Below are 19,849 nucleotides of genomic sequence, written 5' to 3' on the forward strand. Positions count from 1 at the left end.
TTTCAGGCAAACCCAATAATACTGATTCATTATCGCTGAAGTAAGAATGAAGGCTGACCCGCCTTACATGTTTCTAAGTATTGTCTGCATCCATGTACTGACCCTGAAACCCATAGTTAAACTTCCTGGACTCAAAATGTATGTGGACCCCTTTACCTACGAGGACCCGTGCGAAGCTGTCCATGAGTTTGCTCGAGAAATTGATGTCAACAGGATCCTGATCGAGGGCGTGGTTGGAGCAGGTACGTAAGGCTTTTATTGATCTCAGTAATTCTCGATAATTATTATCAAAAAATGTATTTGCCTTATTTGTTGCACTCTATGGTATTGGAGTCTCTCGTATCTATAGATGTCACGTGGAATCACAATGACTTGAGATTAGATGTAGATTACTCATTTGTGCATAAACAGTCCTACTTTAAGAATTCGAATCTTAGAGAACATAGCAATTATCACAAGCCAGAGCAATATGAAACATGACATGTGCATTGGTTGCCCTTCGTATTCGAAGAAGGCTGTTCATATGAAACATCCAAACTTCCTGGTTAACTTTTTTACGTTGCAGAAGCTGTTGCCCAGACAGCAGCCACACTCTATGATCAAAAATCGTGTAGCCTGGTATCAAGTAGCATCCAAGGAGGCCAAATTTGTAATTTGTTAATAGTGCCAGACCATAACTCACCTACTCTTCACAAAGGACAAAACATTCACAAAGGACACCGGGCCATAACTCACCTACTCTTCACAAAGGACATCACATACGGGATTTTTAACATCCACAAACTAATGCTATCAGACGGAACACCCAGTAAGACGTCGCTCAAGGGACGGAGCACACATTGATGCGTCCCCCCTGCATGCGAAACACCAGGGTGACAGTTTATAGCTGTCCAAGTATTTGAACCCAGTCTACATAGTTCCGAGGCGAGTATGCATACCTCTCGGCCATCCTGCCAGCTACTTGTGACGTAAATACAGGCTGGAGCTAAACAAATGCTGTGCATAACTTTTTGAAAATTAAATGCGATCCAATTTTATAAGTGGAATAGCGGTGTTGTATGGTCGAATGATGGATTGCACTACAATAGAAAGATGTTCCAAGATGTTTGAAAATATTTTTAATATTAAAAACAATTGGGTGATGCTCTCAAATACGGCAGGATATTCAGGGATAGAGATATGCTGTATTTGGATAGAAACTATTTGAAATATTTGTGGTGTGATGAGGAAAAAGACAAAGCACTGGCCTATAATAATGCTGAATGTGTATTTGTTTAATACAAATGCCGAAGGAGTATTTAATATCACTTCATGATATTTTAGCAGAAAATCATCAGTGGAATCACATAAAAGGTGTGGTGATGAGTAAATGCGCAATGTGACAACTCGGTATAACTCTCAAGGAAGTGACCAAGTTAACGAAGGCGTTCATCAATCACTTTCGCAGAAAGCTGATTAAGCATGCAAGCCTTCATGGTCCTCTTTGTCAATTAGTAGTTTGGTTAAAAAAAAAGAGAGACAATTGTAAGAGAAATATTGTAATCTTTCCTTTTTTTTCCTCTCAATAATTTCCTATCTATCAAATTTTCAAATTGAAAAGAAATGTTTTGAGAAATAATGGAAACTGGTATAATTATATTTTTGTGGAAGTCCAAGTAATAGCACACAGCCTGTTTCTTTCAGGCGGCCATGTTGTACGTTTCGAATACCGATGAAGTTGTCTGAAGCATATCGTCTGAGCTACGGCTTCAAAGCATGCTTTTGACCGCACCCAGATTCCGTCCAGGCCAAAGATTTTCATTAACTCGGCAAACTCAAAGGAACTCAGCTGGGAACCTGTGGGCCAGGTTGGCCGATTGTCTAATAACAAAGGGCTGTCGTGTCAAGGTACAATGGAGTACGATTGGTGCCAGGCTGGTCTAAAACATAGGGAAGAACCATATCGTGTTGCAGGCAATTGTGTGAAAAATGGATTCCAGTTGAAGAGAAACCTCAATGAGACACATTGCTATCGGACTGCAGTTGAACCTTGCCATCGGTTGTCTGATATTTGTGCTTACCAGAGAGAGAGAGAGAGAGAGAGGGATAAAATCTGTCTGAAATCGCATTCACTGATGGGCTCATCGTCCTGCTAAACATCGATCTGTATGCCTTGGCAAAAAACAGTCTCTTCTATTTTTGCGTGTGAGTGTTTATAAAGATGTCCACATGCACACGTACATATATTTTTGTGTGTTACGTAGTCCAATTCAGCGATTGCTGTGTTGGTAATTCTGCCTCAAATGATTTCTGTTCCATGGATGGCTTCAAAGTCATTGCTTCCCACGAGTCATTGCCGAGAGTAAGATCTGTCCCTTGCAGCAGCACTCTATGCTTCACCAGCGTGCTATTAAGAAAAAAAGGCTAATGGCAAATCTTTGTCTTCTGAACAAAAACTTTCACATTATGATGTAATGTCATGTTTTTTCCAAAAAAAAATAAAATCATGATTGTCACAAACCCAAATAAATATTGTTCTTTCTTATGTTTATATCTACATTATATTATTTCTCATTTCTAATTGCAAGCATTGACAAACAACACTTGTATTAACTTTTTAAGCACACCTTCGTCTTATCGCCTTTTTATTTGTTTATTTATTTTTAACTGATATTGTATGTGCGCTATAATCTCATCCAGATAGCTCCTCTAGAGAAACAGATGATTGGGGGGGGGGAATGTACATCTGTGTTGCAAGTGCATCCAATAGCACTCATGCCGTGTGATTGCAGGTGAATTTGGTGAGGTGTGCCGTGGCCGCATGAGACTTCCTGGGGGACAGGCTGCTCCGGTGGCCGTAAAAACACTGAAGGCCGGCTATACGGAGGAGCAGCGGAGGGACTTTCTGTGTGAGGCGAGCATCATGGGGCAGTTTGATCACCCTAACATCATCCGTTTAGAGGGTGTTATCACACGCAGTGAGTACTGTGTGTGTGTGTGTTTTCATGATATATTTATTTCCTTTTGCTTTAATTATAAATCAATCTGGCCACTTTGTGACGAGGCATAGCAAATGATTATTACACTATCAACATCTGAGTCACTATTGCTGTAATCGAAAATACACTGAATTATAGAATGAATATCCTGAAAATATCAGAAATTTTATTTTTAAAGTGAAATCCAAAACCTTTCTCCTGAAGCTATTTCAAACTTGATTACCCAGTGATGCTGGATTTTTCACAAACGCACAGCTCTCTTGAAACGAGCTCTTTATCCTCTCCGCATGTTCACTCATTGTTCACACTTCCTGTGGCTTTTTGCCTGATGCTGAAACCCACTCTAAGCACAATGGACTTATTGGTGCTCTCGTAATGTACTCTGGTTCTGTGAGCGTGATGCGACTTGAACCTAGCCGAGAACCACATCTTTATTAAAAATTGATTTGATATTTTCCATTTAGGGTGTTGTTCACTTCCTTGCCTTATTCGTTTAATTCAAAGGTACTCCTCCATGTGGGGGAAGATCAGTGATAAATAACAATGAGAATTATGGAAATCTTCTCGTTAATCATTTAAGAAATAAGCACAAGTTATTTTGCACTTTTTTATTGTTGTTGTTCTGCTTCTAATAAAGAAAATGTTACAGTTCCTGTCATATTACACACCATGAGGAATCAAAGCAAAATATTTCTGCTTGTTACCCAATGAACTTGACTTCGATGTCCCATCTAAAACTACCTAGGATCACCAGAATCACACCACTAATACCGTTCTCAACACAACGACCTAACTTGTCGAGTACCATGATGCATGGCGTATTACCAATGGGCCTTCGATCATGACAAATCTTTCATCATTTTGAAAAAAGATCATGGCCATTGGCAAGTTGCATCGGTGCCCTGATCCTCAGACGCCAATTAACAATGCAATTAGTGTTTTCCCTCAATTCTATCAAATTCACAAACATTCCTGTTTTGAATTCGAGCATTTCAGAGATACGAATATAAAAATTGTTTATTGATATTTTATTTTCATTTCTTTTTGTTTTCTTCCTCTGTTGCCTGGATAAACTCAATGTCTGAGAGGATTGTGCAGATGTAGTGGACTTGCCTTGAAGCGATCTTGGAAGGATTTGATTCCTGACCTGACTATAAACTATTGCAGTAATGCTTTGCAAGCATGGAGATGCAACACAAAGTGTGCCATCCCTCGGATGGACGTAAAGTCCGTTGTTTTCAAGATTGTACTGGCATTAGTTGATTAAGGTTAAAGATTCCACGGTGTCTTTCACAAAGAGTAGGTGAATTATCACAAGCATGCTGAATGAATTTCAAATTCATTCCTGAACCAGATGTAGGACTCATGCCCTTCGAGCTGAAGCCCTTAAGGTATCCTCAGTGTACGAAAGGACAGGGAAAAGGCATTAGGGCTCATACGATACATCCTTCAGTGGGCATGCCTGGTGTTGGCTTAATGGTTCGGGTGGCAGGCTTTGGATCCAAGGGTCCTGAGTTCAAATCACGCTCAGCTGTTAAATTAATACCAGGTGAGGTTTACTCGGCCTGTCATCCTTCCGAGGTCGGCAAAATAAGTGCTGGCTTGCTGGTATACTGTGTCGGAGTGGCGACCCATCAAGGATTGTGCCCAATAACCAAGGAGACTACTTCAGCAGCACCAATGCTCTGCAGAGAGTATGGTCCCAATCTCCTCTCCTCCTTCAGTGGGCATAACTAACCAGAACAGCCAAAAATTTGCATGTAAACACACACACACACACACACACACACACACACACACACACACACACACGAGTTATAATTCAAAATTGAATCGCCTTATATGAAGAAGTACCATACCTGAATATCCATTTTAATCAGTCTGTCCAATATACTATCAATTTTAAGCATATTAGGCAGGCCTCCTGTCTCTTTGCTGAAGGGCTTAATGAAAAGACAGCATGTTGTACTTCAAAAACATATTGCATGTCTATCTGTGAGTTTTAATGAGCAGGTAAAATTAGGTAAAACACATGAAAAAGGATCAACTATATGAAACACAATGTGTGTTTGTGTATTTGTTTGTGTGATGTCTGTCCCCCTTCAGAAGGATGAAACTTCTTTGAAAGAAGGGTTTTAAAGGCCAATCTTTTAACATCACTGTGTGTTCACTATGGTCTTGTTTCTCAGGATAAGTGAGCTGCCCTGCAGAGGGCAGCTGCACAAGAGGTACTCCCACGGAGTGGGTTTTCAGATTTGTTTGCGTTTTTATTATGTTTTGTGGAGTGGAAAATCTCCAAGAACGAGAAGTGTATATCTTCTTTGGGATCCTCGATGGACTGCAACCTTAAAATTTCAGCATCAATGTTCAATTGGGTTCAAGTCAGGACATGGACTGGGCCACTCAAGAACATTTATTTTCTTCTAATTCAGCCACTCCAGTGTGGCTTTAGCTTTGTGCTTTGGATCATTGTCCTGCTGAAATGAGAATCTCCTACCCAGTTTCAGATTCCTGGCTTACTCAAGCAGGTTTTCATCACGAATTCTCCTGTACATTGAACCGTCTATTGTCCCTTCTAACCTGACAAGCTCAGCATTCCCTGCTGATGAAAAGCAGCCCCATAACATGATGCTGCCATCAACATGCTTGACAGTTGTGAGGGTGTTGACTGTGATGTTCAGTGTTAGGCTTGCATCAGATGTAATGGTTTGAATTTTGATCAATTTTTATCTCGTCTGACCACAAAACTTTCCTCCACACACCTGCAGGATCATTAAAATGCTTTTTTGCAAACTCTTTGTGAAGCAAAGCCAGCTTTGTGAAGGGAACGGGATATTGTTGATCGATGAACACTGACTCCCATCTCAGAAAAAGAGCCTTGCAGATAGTTCAATGTCATTGTTGGATTTACAGTGACATCCTGAACCAGTTTTCTGCTTGCTCGGCTGCTGAGTTTGGAAGGGCGATCTGATTTGGGTAGAGTCTTGTTGGTATGATACGTCTTCCACTTCTTAATGATGGATTTCACCGTAATCAAAGGGATAATGAGTGACTTTGAAATCTTCTTATAACCCTCTCCTGAATGGTGCTTCTCCACCACTTTATGTCTGACTTCTTTGGAAAGCTCCTTGTTCTTCATGTTTGCCTTGTTGGTTCACCAAGTGAGTTGCACCTTAAAATTCCATTTATTAGTGGTGGAGCTTAATTTTTAAGTTAAACCACTGATTGCATGCAGGTGAAACCTATTACACTTATTTCATAACCTTTCAAACATATAATTTGCTCCTGAAGTGATTTAGGGTTAATTAGAAAAAGGGTTTGAATATTTATGCAAATAAGAATCATCTGATTTTCTCTGTTAATCGAACTTAATCACATTTTATCTGCATTTTTTTTTTTTTTTTTTGGTTTTATCACTTTGGCATCACTTGTGAAGACTCTTCTAAATAAAGTTTGATTTGAAAGCATCATGAAATTCGATCAGGTGGTATCAAAATGTGAAAACTCTGGAGGGGTGTGAATGCCATTGCAGGCGACTGTATGAGAGAATGAGTTGGGTGGAGCGTTACAAATGGAGAGGGGGGCGGGGAGATGCATAGTGGATGGTCAAATACAGCAGGGGGGGGTTATATCGTCAGAGGTGATGTTTGGTTATGGATTGGGGAGGGTTACATATGGGGATGGAGGGGGTTGATATTGGACAGCAGGTTAATAAATAGGAGGGGTTGTTGTCAAAAGGGTGAAATACTGGGGTAAATTGGGAGGAGGCTGCCCTCCTTTTCTTTTCTCTTTAACTTGAATGTCGTGTGTGTGTGTATATATATATATATATATATATATATATATATATATATATATATATATATATATATATATATATATATATATATATATATATATATATATATATATATATATATATATACGAGGTGTGTTCAAAAAGTATCCGACCTTTGTTCATAAAAAAATACTCGTATCCAGAAACAACAAACTTACACTAGTCTCCTTCAAAGTAGTCCCCTTGGGCTGCCACACACTTCTCCCAACGGTTCTGCCACTGTCGGATGCTGCGCTGGAATGCCTCCATTGGGATGGCGTGCAGCTGGTCCGTTGCATTCTGCATGATGTCTTCTCTATACTGAAATCTGGTCCCTTTCAGGGGCATTTTCAGCTTGGGGAAAAGGAAGAAGTCACACGGAGCCATGTCGGGAGAGTAGGGAGCCTGACGAAGTACAGGTGTGTTGTGTTTGGCCAGGAAACTCTGTATCAAATGTGAAGAATGGGCGGGTGCGTTATCGTAATGGAGCTGCCAATTGACCGCTGCCCACAGGTCCGGCCGTTTGCGTCGCACAGCGTCATGAAGGCGACGCAGTACCTCTTCGTGGTACTCTTTGGTGATGGTTGTGCCGTGTGGTGCGTACTCGTGATGAACCACGCCACTGGAGTCAAAGAAGATGGTCAGCATGACTTTGTCATTGCTGCGGACTTTCCTTGCTTTTTTTGGCCTCGGGGATGTTGGATGCTTCCATTGTGATGACTGGAACTTGGTTTCTGGGTCGTACCCATAAACCCAGGTCTCATCATCAGTGATCACTGTGTTGAAGAAGTGGGATCGCTGTTCACAGTCTCCAGCATGTCCTGTGTGATCTCCAAAAGGAGTTGCTTCTGCTCGATCGTTAGCAGCTTTGGCACGAACTTCGCTGAGATTCTCCTTCAGCCCAAATCCTCAGTCACAATGGAATGAATGGATCCAATGCTGATACCCGCCTCGTCTGCAAGTTCTCTGATCGTGATTCGACGATCCTGCATCAGCAGGGTCCTCACTTGGTCAATGACTATCTCATTTCGGTATGTTGAGAGCCGACCAGAACGTGTTTCACTTTCCACTGATGTGTGACCATCTTTGAAGCGGTTGTACCACTCTTTTATCTGTGTGGTGCCCATTGCTTCGTTCCCGAAGGCCTGTTGAATCTTGCGGATCATTTCCACTTGGGAATCGCCAAGCTTTACACAAAATTTGATGCAGTAGCATTGTTCAAGTTTTTCCGCCATTTTGTCAAAAACGAAAATCCGACGGTACTCACTTACACTTCCTCACTCATCGGCGGTCTGTCGGCGACTGACAGCTTCTGCAGGCGGGAAAAAATTCACGCATACGGATTAGGATCGCCTACATACGTGCACCAAACCACGCCTCCCTATCTTCATTTGTTTACACACGAAAAATCAAGGTTGGATACTTTTTGAACACACCTCGTGTATATGTGTGTGTGTATATATATATATATATATATATATATATATATATATATATATATATATATATATATATATATATATATATATATATATATATATATATATATATATATATATATATATATATATATATATATACAGTGCCTCCAACCCCCTTTCACAATTTTCACCTCTATAGCCTGGAATGAAATTGCATTAAATCAGACTTTTTCCACCTTTATTTACACATTGTCACCCACATCTTCCAAGTGAATTTTTTTTTTTGCAAATTTCAGAAAATTTATAAAAAGAAATACAAAACTAGAATATCTTACTTTGTCATCCAGTCCCCTTTTGGATTTGCACAGAGGAGAAGAGATACCTGGTCCTTTACTGCTCCCTCGTGTTTAGACATAAAAGATAGCGCTGGCATCTTTTTTCCAAAAAAGGTAAGTCTCATCCCTTTTGAGCATCTGCTCTGCAATGTACCCCTTCTCCTCGATGAACTGCGCCAGTTAAGCAGGGAACGCTTTGTCCGACTCGTTGTCTGCAAAGGCACACTCACCTGTAAGTTTGACATTGCGGAGACTGTAGTACTTCTTGAAGCAGTCAAACCTTCCCCTGCTCACTTGGAATGGATTGGTGCTGATCGTACCCGTGTCACTTGTGCTCACGCCCACCCATACCAGCCAGATGTGTGTACAGTACATGTGCATCAACTTTGCACGAATGAGAGGTTTACTTAAAGGCATGTTCTTCTGCACGTTGTCCTCAATCCAGACACCGAGCACCTACGCCATCCATTCTATGTGGACATCTCAGATGTGCGTGACCATTTGGTGCTCGGTGCAGCGCTTGTCGCATTACTTTCTCAGATTGCCCTCTTGTTCTTCTGTATGCAGCGAATGCTGGATTCATTTACTCCATAGTGTCAGCCCACAGGAGCCACACTCTGTCCTCTTGACAGCCGGTCCAGCAGATACACTTTGTGACTCGGGCTCATCACTTTCTTCTGCCTCTTGGCAGTCAACGTATCTCCAGCACTGTTCTTCCACTTGGGAGTCATGTTTGATCAATTAGCAAATGATCAGAACATCATACAAAACATCGATCAAGGCAGCATGACGAGAAGAATGATTGAGATGCAGGACACACTACACATAAATAGACATGCGGGAATTATTGGTAGCTGTCGGATGGGTTAGTCGTCTGCCATTGTTTGTGGGGGATGTTGGCAGATGCTAACATTTTATCAGATGTACTCAGCTTGGACCTAGGAGTAGATGTGGTGAAACATTTTAATTATTCAAGTATCTATGTTAACATTTCACTCAGCACTTGTTGAATGTGGTGAAACATTTTAATTATGCAAGTCTCTTATGATAATGGTTTACTCATCTGGGGGTTGATGTGGCGAAGCATTTTCATAATGCAAGTATGTCTGCTAACATTTTACTCAGCAGGTATCAGATGTGGTAAAACCTTTAAATTGTGTAACTGGTGAGGTTGTGGGGGTTGAGGGGGACATCTTCAGCAGCTCATAATGATTTGGTGAAGCATTTCAATTACTTATGCAAGCATGCATGCAAAAGGTTTACTCAGCAGGTGTCAGATGTAGTAAAATATTTTAATTGTGAAACTCACTGGTGGGGGAACGGTTGAGGTGTGGGGAAGGGGGAGGAGGTGGGGGGAGGGGGGAGTGAAACATCTTCGCCAGCTCACAATAGATGTGGTGAAGTGTCTTTTTACCTGGAATGTGAGAACAAGCTGTGCAGCTCAGTTACAACATGGATGGTGGAAGACATGTTGTAGAACTGTTAAATGTTCCACTTGTTGAAGATATGTTTTTGTGTACAGCGCTATGTACTGTATGTGCATACAGCTTGCTTATAGTGTGCTGGTGGAAACGATGTTTTTCCTTCCAGGACTATATTTCGTACTAGCTGGAGTACCCAGCGTTGCCCGGGGGAAAAAAAATAGGAATAACAAAGGGGTAAATTGTGTTGCTTAATATATATCACATTTAATTTGGACACATTTCACATTTCTTTGTCATCCGTCAGCGTTCGTCATCAGTGCTCATAAGACCTTCACGGAGGTTGGCGGAGTTATCAGAAAGCAAGTTCTTTTGCTCCCAGCGGATAAAGCCCATTCGCTCTGTCTCAATATTGCAGTAGACATCAACCAGAAACTGCTGAAAGAGTCGTCGCATCTGCAGTATGTGGTTGCTCTCTCTCACCATGATGTGGTAGCTGTAGTTCTGCAGCTGTGTGAGTTTTCGTGGAGCAGGTGGATGCTGTAGGCATCTGTTCCATATGGGAACACGATGGGATACTGGAGTGCATCATAAGATGCATGAAGCTCACTGATCCTTTAAAGTGCCCCATCGCAAAGTCTGAGGACAATGTCTCTGAGTTCTGTTGGCTCATTGTCCATTAGGATGGCGACTTGTGGTGCAGACTGGGTGTTGTAGTGGCATGTGTGCTCTCCTTGCGGTCACTTGTTCTCTCTGATGATGATCTGGCACTCTTCAGAGTTGCCTCCTTCTGCAAGTACATCTCTTGCAGTCTTGAGCTCACTGACCAGATGGTTAGTCTCGTGAAACCACTTTGTGAGCATCTCAAGGATGTGTGGTTTGAGGCTGCTGTGATTCCTGGCAGCCAGCTCCTTGGCGTGTGAGTCCAGGAAGTAGACCTGGAGGAACTTTGGCTGGCCCTCTTCAGATGGGAGCAAGCTGCCAATGCGGTGGAACACTTGACTTTGGATCCGGAAGCTCAGGTTCCAGCCCTGGACTTTAGCTTCCTTGTGCCTGAAGCTCGTCATCGCAAAGCTGCCATTATACATCTAAATGTTGTCAAGGAAGAGCTTACTGAGGGGATATTCGCCTAAGAGAAATTCCTTCGGCAACGGAGGAAGGGCAGGAGAGGGCTCAAGGATGACCTTGCCAATGCTGCAGCACTCATGCTTGGTCTCTCCCTTGAACTTGTAAGCAGAGCAGTGGGTGCAGACTTAGTCCATTCGGCCGATGTTTGCATGAGAAGTTGGGTCAGTCGGGTCATACATGAATGCCACCCTGTTGGCATTGTTGTGCTCTTGTGCCCATACCAGTGCTCGTGCTTCTGCAGTGCGGTGACGCATTGTCTCAAGTCTTGCATCACACTCTTCCTCAGTCTCATTTGCTCGCTGCTGTTGTTGCCGATGAGCCTGTTCATTTAGCTTGGCTGATCACTCCTATTCAGTCTCCTTTTGTCACTGCTGCTGTTGCCACTGTGCCTGTTCATTTAGCCTGGCATCTTGCTCCCCTTCAGTCTCCTGTTGTCTCTTAGTGTGTTTCCGCTTAGCTGCAGCTGCCTTGGGACCAATGGAGCTCTTCCTTCTTCAGGGCATCTAAAATCAGAAAGTCAAATTTTGATCAGAAACTTTGTAAACGTTCACTGGTCTGCCGTACACTGGTCTGTCTTTGTCTTATTTTGATCAGGTTATGAATAAAAACAAGTCGCGATGCGTAAAATCAATCAATTGCGGCAGAAAAATTGAAATGGCCAAAAAAAAATCTACAATTTTGTCGATTGACAATGCTGTAGTATGCTGACAATGCTGTAGATCGACAAAAATCGACAATGCTGTATACGTACTGATTCCAAATATGCCTTTAGTTTTGCTCTGGGGTGCGTAGTTCTCGAGTTATAAGAGGACAAAAAAACATACACCACTACTTTATACAGTAAAAAAACATTTATAGAATAGAATAGATATAGTATACAGTGTATATATATATATATATATATATATATATATATATATATATATATATATATATATACACACACACATATACTTGATGTTAGCCTAAGGGTTAGGGTGGTGGCCTTTGGATCCTAGTTTCCTGATTTCAACCCGCTTGTCTGTTAAATTAATACCAGGTGGGGTTGACTGCCTGTCTTCCTTCTGAGGATGGCAAAATGAGTGCCAGCTTGCTGATATCCTGTGTTTGATTGGAGACCCATCCAGGATTGTGCCCAATAGCCCAGGAGACTGCTTAGACAGCACCAACACTCTGCACAGTGTATGGTCACAATGGATGGATTATATATAAACTGGTATTATGAAATTCTCCTGACTTAGACCAATGTCATGATGATGTCATCATCACAATGGCGTCACGTCTGCCAACACCAAAGGGCATCCAGCAATTCATGTGAGGCAGTCAAAAGCTGTCACCAAGCAGATGAAAAACAAAGCTCGCGACCTGGTTTCACCCTTCTTAGGGCTCATCAGGGCAACATGTCGCTGTTCCATACACTTGGTGACTTTTGAAACCTTTTCGGCTTATATACTGGCACTTGATGCCTCACTGACTATGTCTGTTGAGGCCAGATTGTATTTGGCTCCAACAAGTGACATCTGCCACTTTGACACATTGTGTTACGTCCACCAATAACACCGAGGAAGCACTATCGATTGTGTGTGTAAGTTAATGTTGTTGACTGATATCCCCACATATGGGTGAATTTTAGGACATGGAACAGAGATCTGCCAGGTCTCAACATATCGTGTGTGTGTGTGTGTGTGTGTGTGTGTGTGTGTGTGTGTGTGTGTGTGTGTGTGTGTGTGTGTGTGTGTGTGTGTGTGTGTTGTAAGCCTTAAACTGGCCTATTTCAGTCCATTGTAGGATGAAGGCATCATTTTCCTCATGCTGGTTTGTTTTGTAAACTTTCCCAGTTTTCCAAGTACAGATTGGTGAGAATGAGCAACCATGGGAATCAAACACACATCAGCGAATGGAGACAAAAAAAACGAGTCATTGATCAAGCCAACCTATTCTGATGTCGACAATAAATATAAATATTATAAACTTTTGGGATATATCGATGAACTCAAGCGAAAAATGTTCAATCTATGCATATATACATGAGCGAAGGAGAGTTTTCAGTGAATCACACTTTTCCATAAAGGTCGCCATCGTAATCCGAAGGAATGTACATTTAATGTTTTAATTATTCATTTTTCTATTTTGTTTTTATGAACTATACAGCTCAGGTCATTTCCCACAGCCAGAGAATGAAGCAGTGCATGGATGACTCTCTTATATTCATGGTGTGCGTGTCTGCATCTTTCATTATTCCATGTGATTGGTTCATCCACTCATGGATGCTTGTGATATGGAAAGGCCTTGGAATGTATCTGTTCTTTTTTTCTCTTTTTTTTTTTTGCTGATGTTTCTTCTTTATTTTCTTCTCTTTTGTTATTTTCCTCTTCATATCCCTATCTTTATTTCTAGCTTTGCTTCTTTTTCCTCGTGCTAATACAGTTTTTTTATGTTTGGATAACATTCTGCGAGGGTCACCGATGCCTTCCAATTTTTATCCTCGGGAATATTTTACTGCCATCTGACAAAATTTATCACATCCCTGGATACATCTTTCGTGAACACTGTTATTTTTCAACATGGAATGAAGGACTAGTCTTAATTGCTAGTGAAGGCTCATGTTGATTTGCTCTTTTGGCTGTGACGAAGGGTTAATGCCCAAAATGTCAGCTTCTCCTTGCTTCCCACGGCAGTTGGCATACTCTGATCAATGTTCTCTTGATTCCATCTCTTTTTCAATGCATTGACTACATTGTTCAACAAGAGTCCGCATGCCACGGTACCACGATTTGTCTATCTCTCATCAAAACGACCCAGTAGCCTCAGACTCTCATCTCTTTGGGAATCTAGTGGATGAGTTGCCTGGACAGCAACTTGTAAATGATGGTGAGATTAACAGCACAGTTCCAAAATGGATGGAACACAGTGTCTTGTGAAAGAATGCTGTGTGGTGTTCCTCAGCTGTTTCCTCAGATTTAATATTCATGTGTTAAATCTGTAACACCTCTTTTATTCTGTCATTGAGGCCATTAAGTCCAAAACACTGCTGTGAAGGATGAGGCCCTTGTTATGCTATAGACTGGACATGCATTTGGGTCTTAGGTCTAAGGAACATGTCTACAGCTTTAACAAACGATGTATTGGGATCAGAAGTCCATGTATTTGGGCTTTTTAGATTAAAATGCATGTGATAAGTTTTAGTGATATTGTTTGGCGCTTTGTGACCTTTTTATTTTTATTTTTTGAAAGAAAGAAGTTTGATGTCAGTCACAGTTGAGTGTTTTTTAACATCTCTCTCTTCTTTACTTATTTCCTGCTTTCTCTCTCCCTCTAACTGCCTATCTCTGCTCCCACCTTCCACAGCTGCTGTCCCAAGGGTGATCAGCTCTCATAGAAAAAAAGACCAGTCAGGCAGGGGTCAAAGGGGCCACTAAAGGCCCCTTTGCAGGGTGAAGGGGGTGAAACACTCTGAAGCTATGAGGTTTATAGCATTTAAATATGTCCAATAGAGCTTCTCAGGCCACACACACACACACACACACACGTATATATATGTATATATATATATATATATATATATATATATATATATATATATATATATATATATGTATATATATATATATATCTCTTCTTCTTCTTTCGGCTGCTCCCGTTAGGGGTCGCCACAGCGGATCATCCGTATGATCCGCATAGTGATTTGGCACATGTTTTACGCCGGATGCCCTTCCTGGCGCAACCCTGGTCGCCTCTTACGACACAGGGATATGGTACACCTATTTTAACCGGGGTATACACCGGCCCAGTACACTGGTACTCACTTCGCCGACCTCGGAAGGATGACAGGCTGAGTCAACCCCCTGGTGTATTAATTCAGTGGCCCAACGGGGCTTGAACTCAGGACCTTTTGGATCCCAAGCCGCTGCCCTAACCACTGCGCCAACACCAGGCTGTGTGTGTGTATGTATGTGTGTGTGTATATATATATATATATATATATATATATATATATATATATATATATATATATATATATATATATATATATATATATATATATATATATATATATATATATATATATATATATATATATATATATATATATATACCCTCAAACCTGGGCTTGAGAGGAACACTCCTGAGACACATCCATCCAATGCAAGGTACTTAGCACAGATTGTAAAGAATTTCAAACTTGTAGGTGTGTTGCAGTTGCAGCGCACTAACACCTCTCATTACAAATCAGATTGTTGCTCACAAAACCAGATAACCATCCGTTGCAAAGACAGACTATTATGTTAACCAAGTATGGTAAATCTTGTTAAAAATATATAATCCATCTATAATTCCAGCAATCTGTGTCTGTGTCTGTGTGTGTGTCTGCGACTGCTGTTTCTCGACAACCACTGGTCCGATCGAATTGAAACTTGCCAGCTATATTGCTGGGGCCCTGTGGATGTGCCTTTTCAAGGTTTGATATTAATCGGACAAGTGCTTCCCAAGTTATGGTCATTTATTTACCAACCAATGACAGGACACGTTGCTGCGTAGGCGTGGCCGATGAGCCATTTAGTTACCAATCACAGGACACGTTGCTGCGTAGGCCGGTGCGCGGCCGACCGATGATGACGTCACGTGCTGTGCCGGTTACGATGGGGATCGGTGCCTTAGTTACCGTGGCGTAGGAGTGGCAATGGTTAATGGCAGCGAATTTCATGGCAAGCAAAGACAGGGAGGTAAACTTGATTTTAATTTTGATTTTAATTAACTCTGTGTGTGTAAGTATCACAGCAGTTGTTACTTCAATGCAAGCGATAATTCATGGAATCCATGTGAACATTCCGTACGGGCATGCACCACTTCTGGATAGTGATGACAATGTATTGTAATAATTTCTTGATTTCTTATGCGCATTTATAGATAAACACAATGCCCCAATCCAGTCATCGTTTACCGGAGTGAAGGAACGGCCTGTGTGGTTGTTTCTGGCTCACAGTTTAAAAGTTTTTTTTTTGGGGGGGGGGGGTTGCACGTACGGGCACACACGTACAGGCACGCGAGAGTGAAGGAACGGCCTGTGTGGTTGTTCTTTCTGGCTCGCGGTTTGAACGTTTTTTTTTTTAAGTTTTTTTTTGGGTTTACACGTACGGCCACGCACATACGGGCATGCATGTATGGGCACGCATGTACGGGCACGCACGTACGGCCACGCACGTATGGGCACACGAGAGCGAAGGAACGGCCTGTGTGGTTGTTCTTTCTGGCTCGAGATTTGAAAGTTTTAATTTTTTTTTCACGTACGGCCACGCACGTACGGGCCTGTACTAGTAATAATAAATTGTATTTATGCCCATCTAGTTTATCTGGTCAACAAATGGTTGTAATGTCTTCTTTCCATTTTCCTTCTTGTGGAAGTGCATATTGGACTTTCAATACAAACGTTTTGCAAGAGGTACATACATTTTAAAGATGCCTTGAGACTTGTATGGCATCACTCTATAAATACAAACAGTCTTATTTAAATATTAGAGAGTGGTGGAACTGCATGAAAGTGCATACGAGTATTCGTATTTTTTGTTTTTTGGCAATATTTATTATACGCCACCAAGAGTACGTCTAGGATGATATCTGTTTTGAAACCTGATATACTTACTTTTCAACAAGCAACTGGAGCATCGGATGACAACAATCAAAATCAACTGCTTATGGAAAAGCAGACCCCACTGGTAAAGTTGGTCAGAGAGCGTGTGGTTAGACCACTCATTCACCTACGGATGAACGGACTTTAGTTTGCACAACAAAATAAGGATTTCTTCAAACTGAAGAAGGCTACCAAAACATATTGACAGATTCCTTGCCTACTGTACATTCCTCTGATGGAAATCTTTTGACTCATCAAAGTGAGACTAAACACTCATTGCAAAATTTCGACTCAAACTGTTTGGGGCATAAGTGTAGATAATGTTATTCAAACGAAAAGATTTAACTTCTTCCATCCCTTTCTGAAGATCAGCGATATCAACTCAAGTCTGAATTTTCTCTTGAGGAGCTAACTGCAGCATTAAAATAACTTGAAGATGAAAAAGATCCTGGTCTGGTGAGAGTTTTCATTAATGTGGTGAACTACATCTAATAGCTTTGGGCCACTATTTCTTGATCAAAAAAGGCCATTGACGTTGTAGATCATTATTTTTTCTTCACAGTACTTAGTCGAGCAGACTTTGGAAAAATATTCATTTTTTAAATGAAACTATTGCATAAAAATGAATCATATCTGTTAAAACTTGATAATAGTTTGTGTCATCCTTTTGCCTTTTCAGTGAGGCATCCGTCAAGGTTGTCCACTGTCCGGCATGTTGTACCCTCTTCCTGTTGAGCCTCCTCCTGTTGAGTTCTTTGTCAATATCAAGTAATTTTAAAATAATGTGATTTCAGCTTAATTGTGCCATCAAACTTTGTGTTGCTGTTCAAAACCAAAAGATGACCTGAAGGTATCTTACAGTGTCACCCATTTTTAGCTTGTCTTGTCTGCAAGATTAAACTAAAACGGTACTCGGTGCAGCACATACTTCTGTCAGGTTGAACAGTTTACATTTTGTATCCCATTGATAGGCCGGAAATGGATCCAGACCTTCAACAAAACATAATCGGCTTGTTTGTGTTACCGAACCAACTCATCCACCTTGTTTTGTCATAATCAAAATAAAGACCAATTACTGCACCGTAGTCCCAAGAAGAATGCCAGACATAACAACACACACACACACACACACACACACACACACACACACACACACACACACACACACACACACACACACACACACACACACACCTCATCCACAATTTTTTGAAATATCATGCTATACAATAAACCCTCCAATATTGTAGGGTCGCGTTCCTGGAAAATGCTGGAATAGTTAAAACCATGATCGTGGAAACCAAGGGCCAATGAGAAGAAAGGTGTTTGGTTCTTGGACTTCGTGGAAATATAGAGGAAGATTGATGGCAGCAAGAAATCACACACACACACACACACACACACACACACACACACACACACACACACACACACACACACACACACACAGACACACACACTTCACTTTTCCCTGCTAGAGCAGGGTTTAGCCTTGCCAGCCCCATGACAATCATGGTTCCCTTTTTGAGGCAATGTTTTATGGCCGGATACCATTCCTGATGCCAACACTTTTGTTGCCTCTTACGACATGCAGGGATACGGTGTTCCTATTTTAACCAGGGCACACAATGGGACCAGTGCACTGGTCCTCATTTTGTTGACCTCAGAAGGATGACAGGCTGAGTCGACCCCACCTGGTGTTAATTCAGCAGCCAACAGGGCTCAAACTCAGGACCTTAGGATCCCAAGCCAGCCACCCTAACCACGAAGCCAACACCAGGCTAGCTGGAAATAAACACATTGCTATCGAAATAAACATGTAAATATATATATATATATATATATATATATATATATATATATATATGTATATGTATATGTATATGTATATGTATATGTATATGTATATGTATATGTATATGTATATGTATATATATATATATATATATATATATATATAAATATATAAATATATATATATATATATATATATATAAATATATATATAAGCCTGGTGTTGGCGCAGTGGTTAGGACAGCGGCTTGGGATCCAAAAGATCCTGAGTTCAAGCCCCGTTGGGCCATTGAATTAATACACCAGGGGGTTGACTCAGTCTGTCATCGTTCCGAGGTTGGTGAAATGAGTACCAGTATACTGGGCCGGTGTATATCCCGGTTAAAATAGGTGTACCATATCCGTGTCGTAAGAGGCGACCAAGGTTGCGTCAGGAAGGGCATCCGGCGTAAAACATGTGCCAAATCACTATGCGGATCGTATGGATGATCCGCTGTGGCGACCCCTAACGGGAGCAGCCGAAAAGAAGAATAAGATATATATATATATATATATATATATATATATATATATATATATATATATATATATATATATATATATATATATATATATATATATCGATATAACATGTTAACAATGAAATAAACATTTAAAGAGAATAAATTGGTGTAAATTAAGCAAAATACATGAGTTTTACCTTTTTAATTTATTACAAAACAGTGAGGTCGGTGAGGGTAAACAAACATATTACGTACTGTTCGTACTGTACATTGCCATAAATAGAAAACACAAGACTTAGCTTGGGTGGTGATGATGCTGCTGTTAGAGGGGGGAAGTAGAAGTTAGAAAGATATGGATGTAGAACTTGTAATGGCTGTTGGATCATTGTGAGCACGACAAAGTTGCTTGCTGTATTGCCACATGGAAGAAGGGTAAAACGATCCTGCTTGGACAGAAAGGTGCAAGCTGGCATCCTCTTCCAAAATAATCCTGTCTCTTCAGCGTTACAAACCTGCTATGGTATAAATCCCTTCTCCTTGATTTGTTCTATGAGCTGTGGTGGATAGTTTTTCACTGCATCATGGTCTGTCATGGTTGAACTTGGTCTGCAATGATTTCTCCTGTATCACTGGTCCACTCAAAGGGGTAAATCTGCAATGGTTTCTCCCAAACATCGGTCCACTCAAAGTCTGAGTATATCCACAATGGATTACTACCATTAACGGTGCACCAGAAACAAGAAAAGGATTGTAAAAGGAAGTAATCATACACGCAGACACAAACAATGACTCATCTCTACTCAAAATCCGCAATTGGCCGAAA

At 41.1% G+C, this 19,849-nt stretch overlaps 1 protein-coding gene across 6 annotated transcripts in view; it reads left to right on the top strand.

The window, feature by feature from the left end:
• LOC147028714 (ephrin type-A receptor 7-like) overlaps positions 1 to 19,849 on the top strand; it is a 468,482-nt gene that overhangs the window by 283,135 nt on the left and 165,498 nt on the right. For all 6 annotated transcript variants that reach the window (XR_015057684.1, XM_085879384.1, XM_085879380.1 and 3 more), the window contains 2 exons: positions 117 to 242; positions 2,772 to 2,957. Coding sequence is in view for 5 of the 6 variants with exons in the window: in XM_085879384.1 (XP_085735510.1) it covers positions 117 to 242; positions 2,772 to 2,957 (312 nt within the window). In the remaining variant the exon portion in view is untranslated. The remainder of the gene's footprint in view (positions 1 to 116; positions 243 to 2,771; positions 2,958 to 19,849) is intronic.

Source organism: Eptatretus burgeri, chromosome 4 (assembly GCF_056783735.1).
Source record: "Eptatretus burgeri isolate ZD-2024b chromosome 4, Ebu_testis_v1, whole genome shotgun sequence".
In the NCBI taxonomy this organism is placed as follows: Eukaryota; Metazoa; Chordata; class Myxini; order Myxiniformes; family Myxinidae; genus Eptatretus; species Eptatretus burgeri.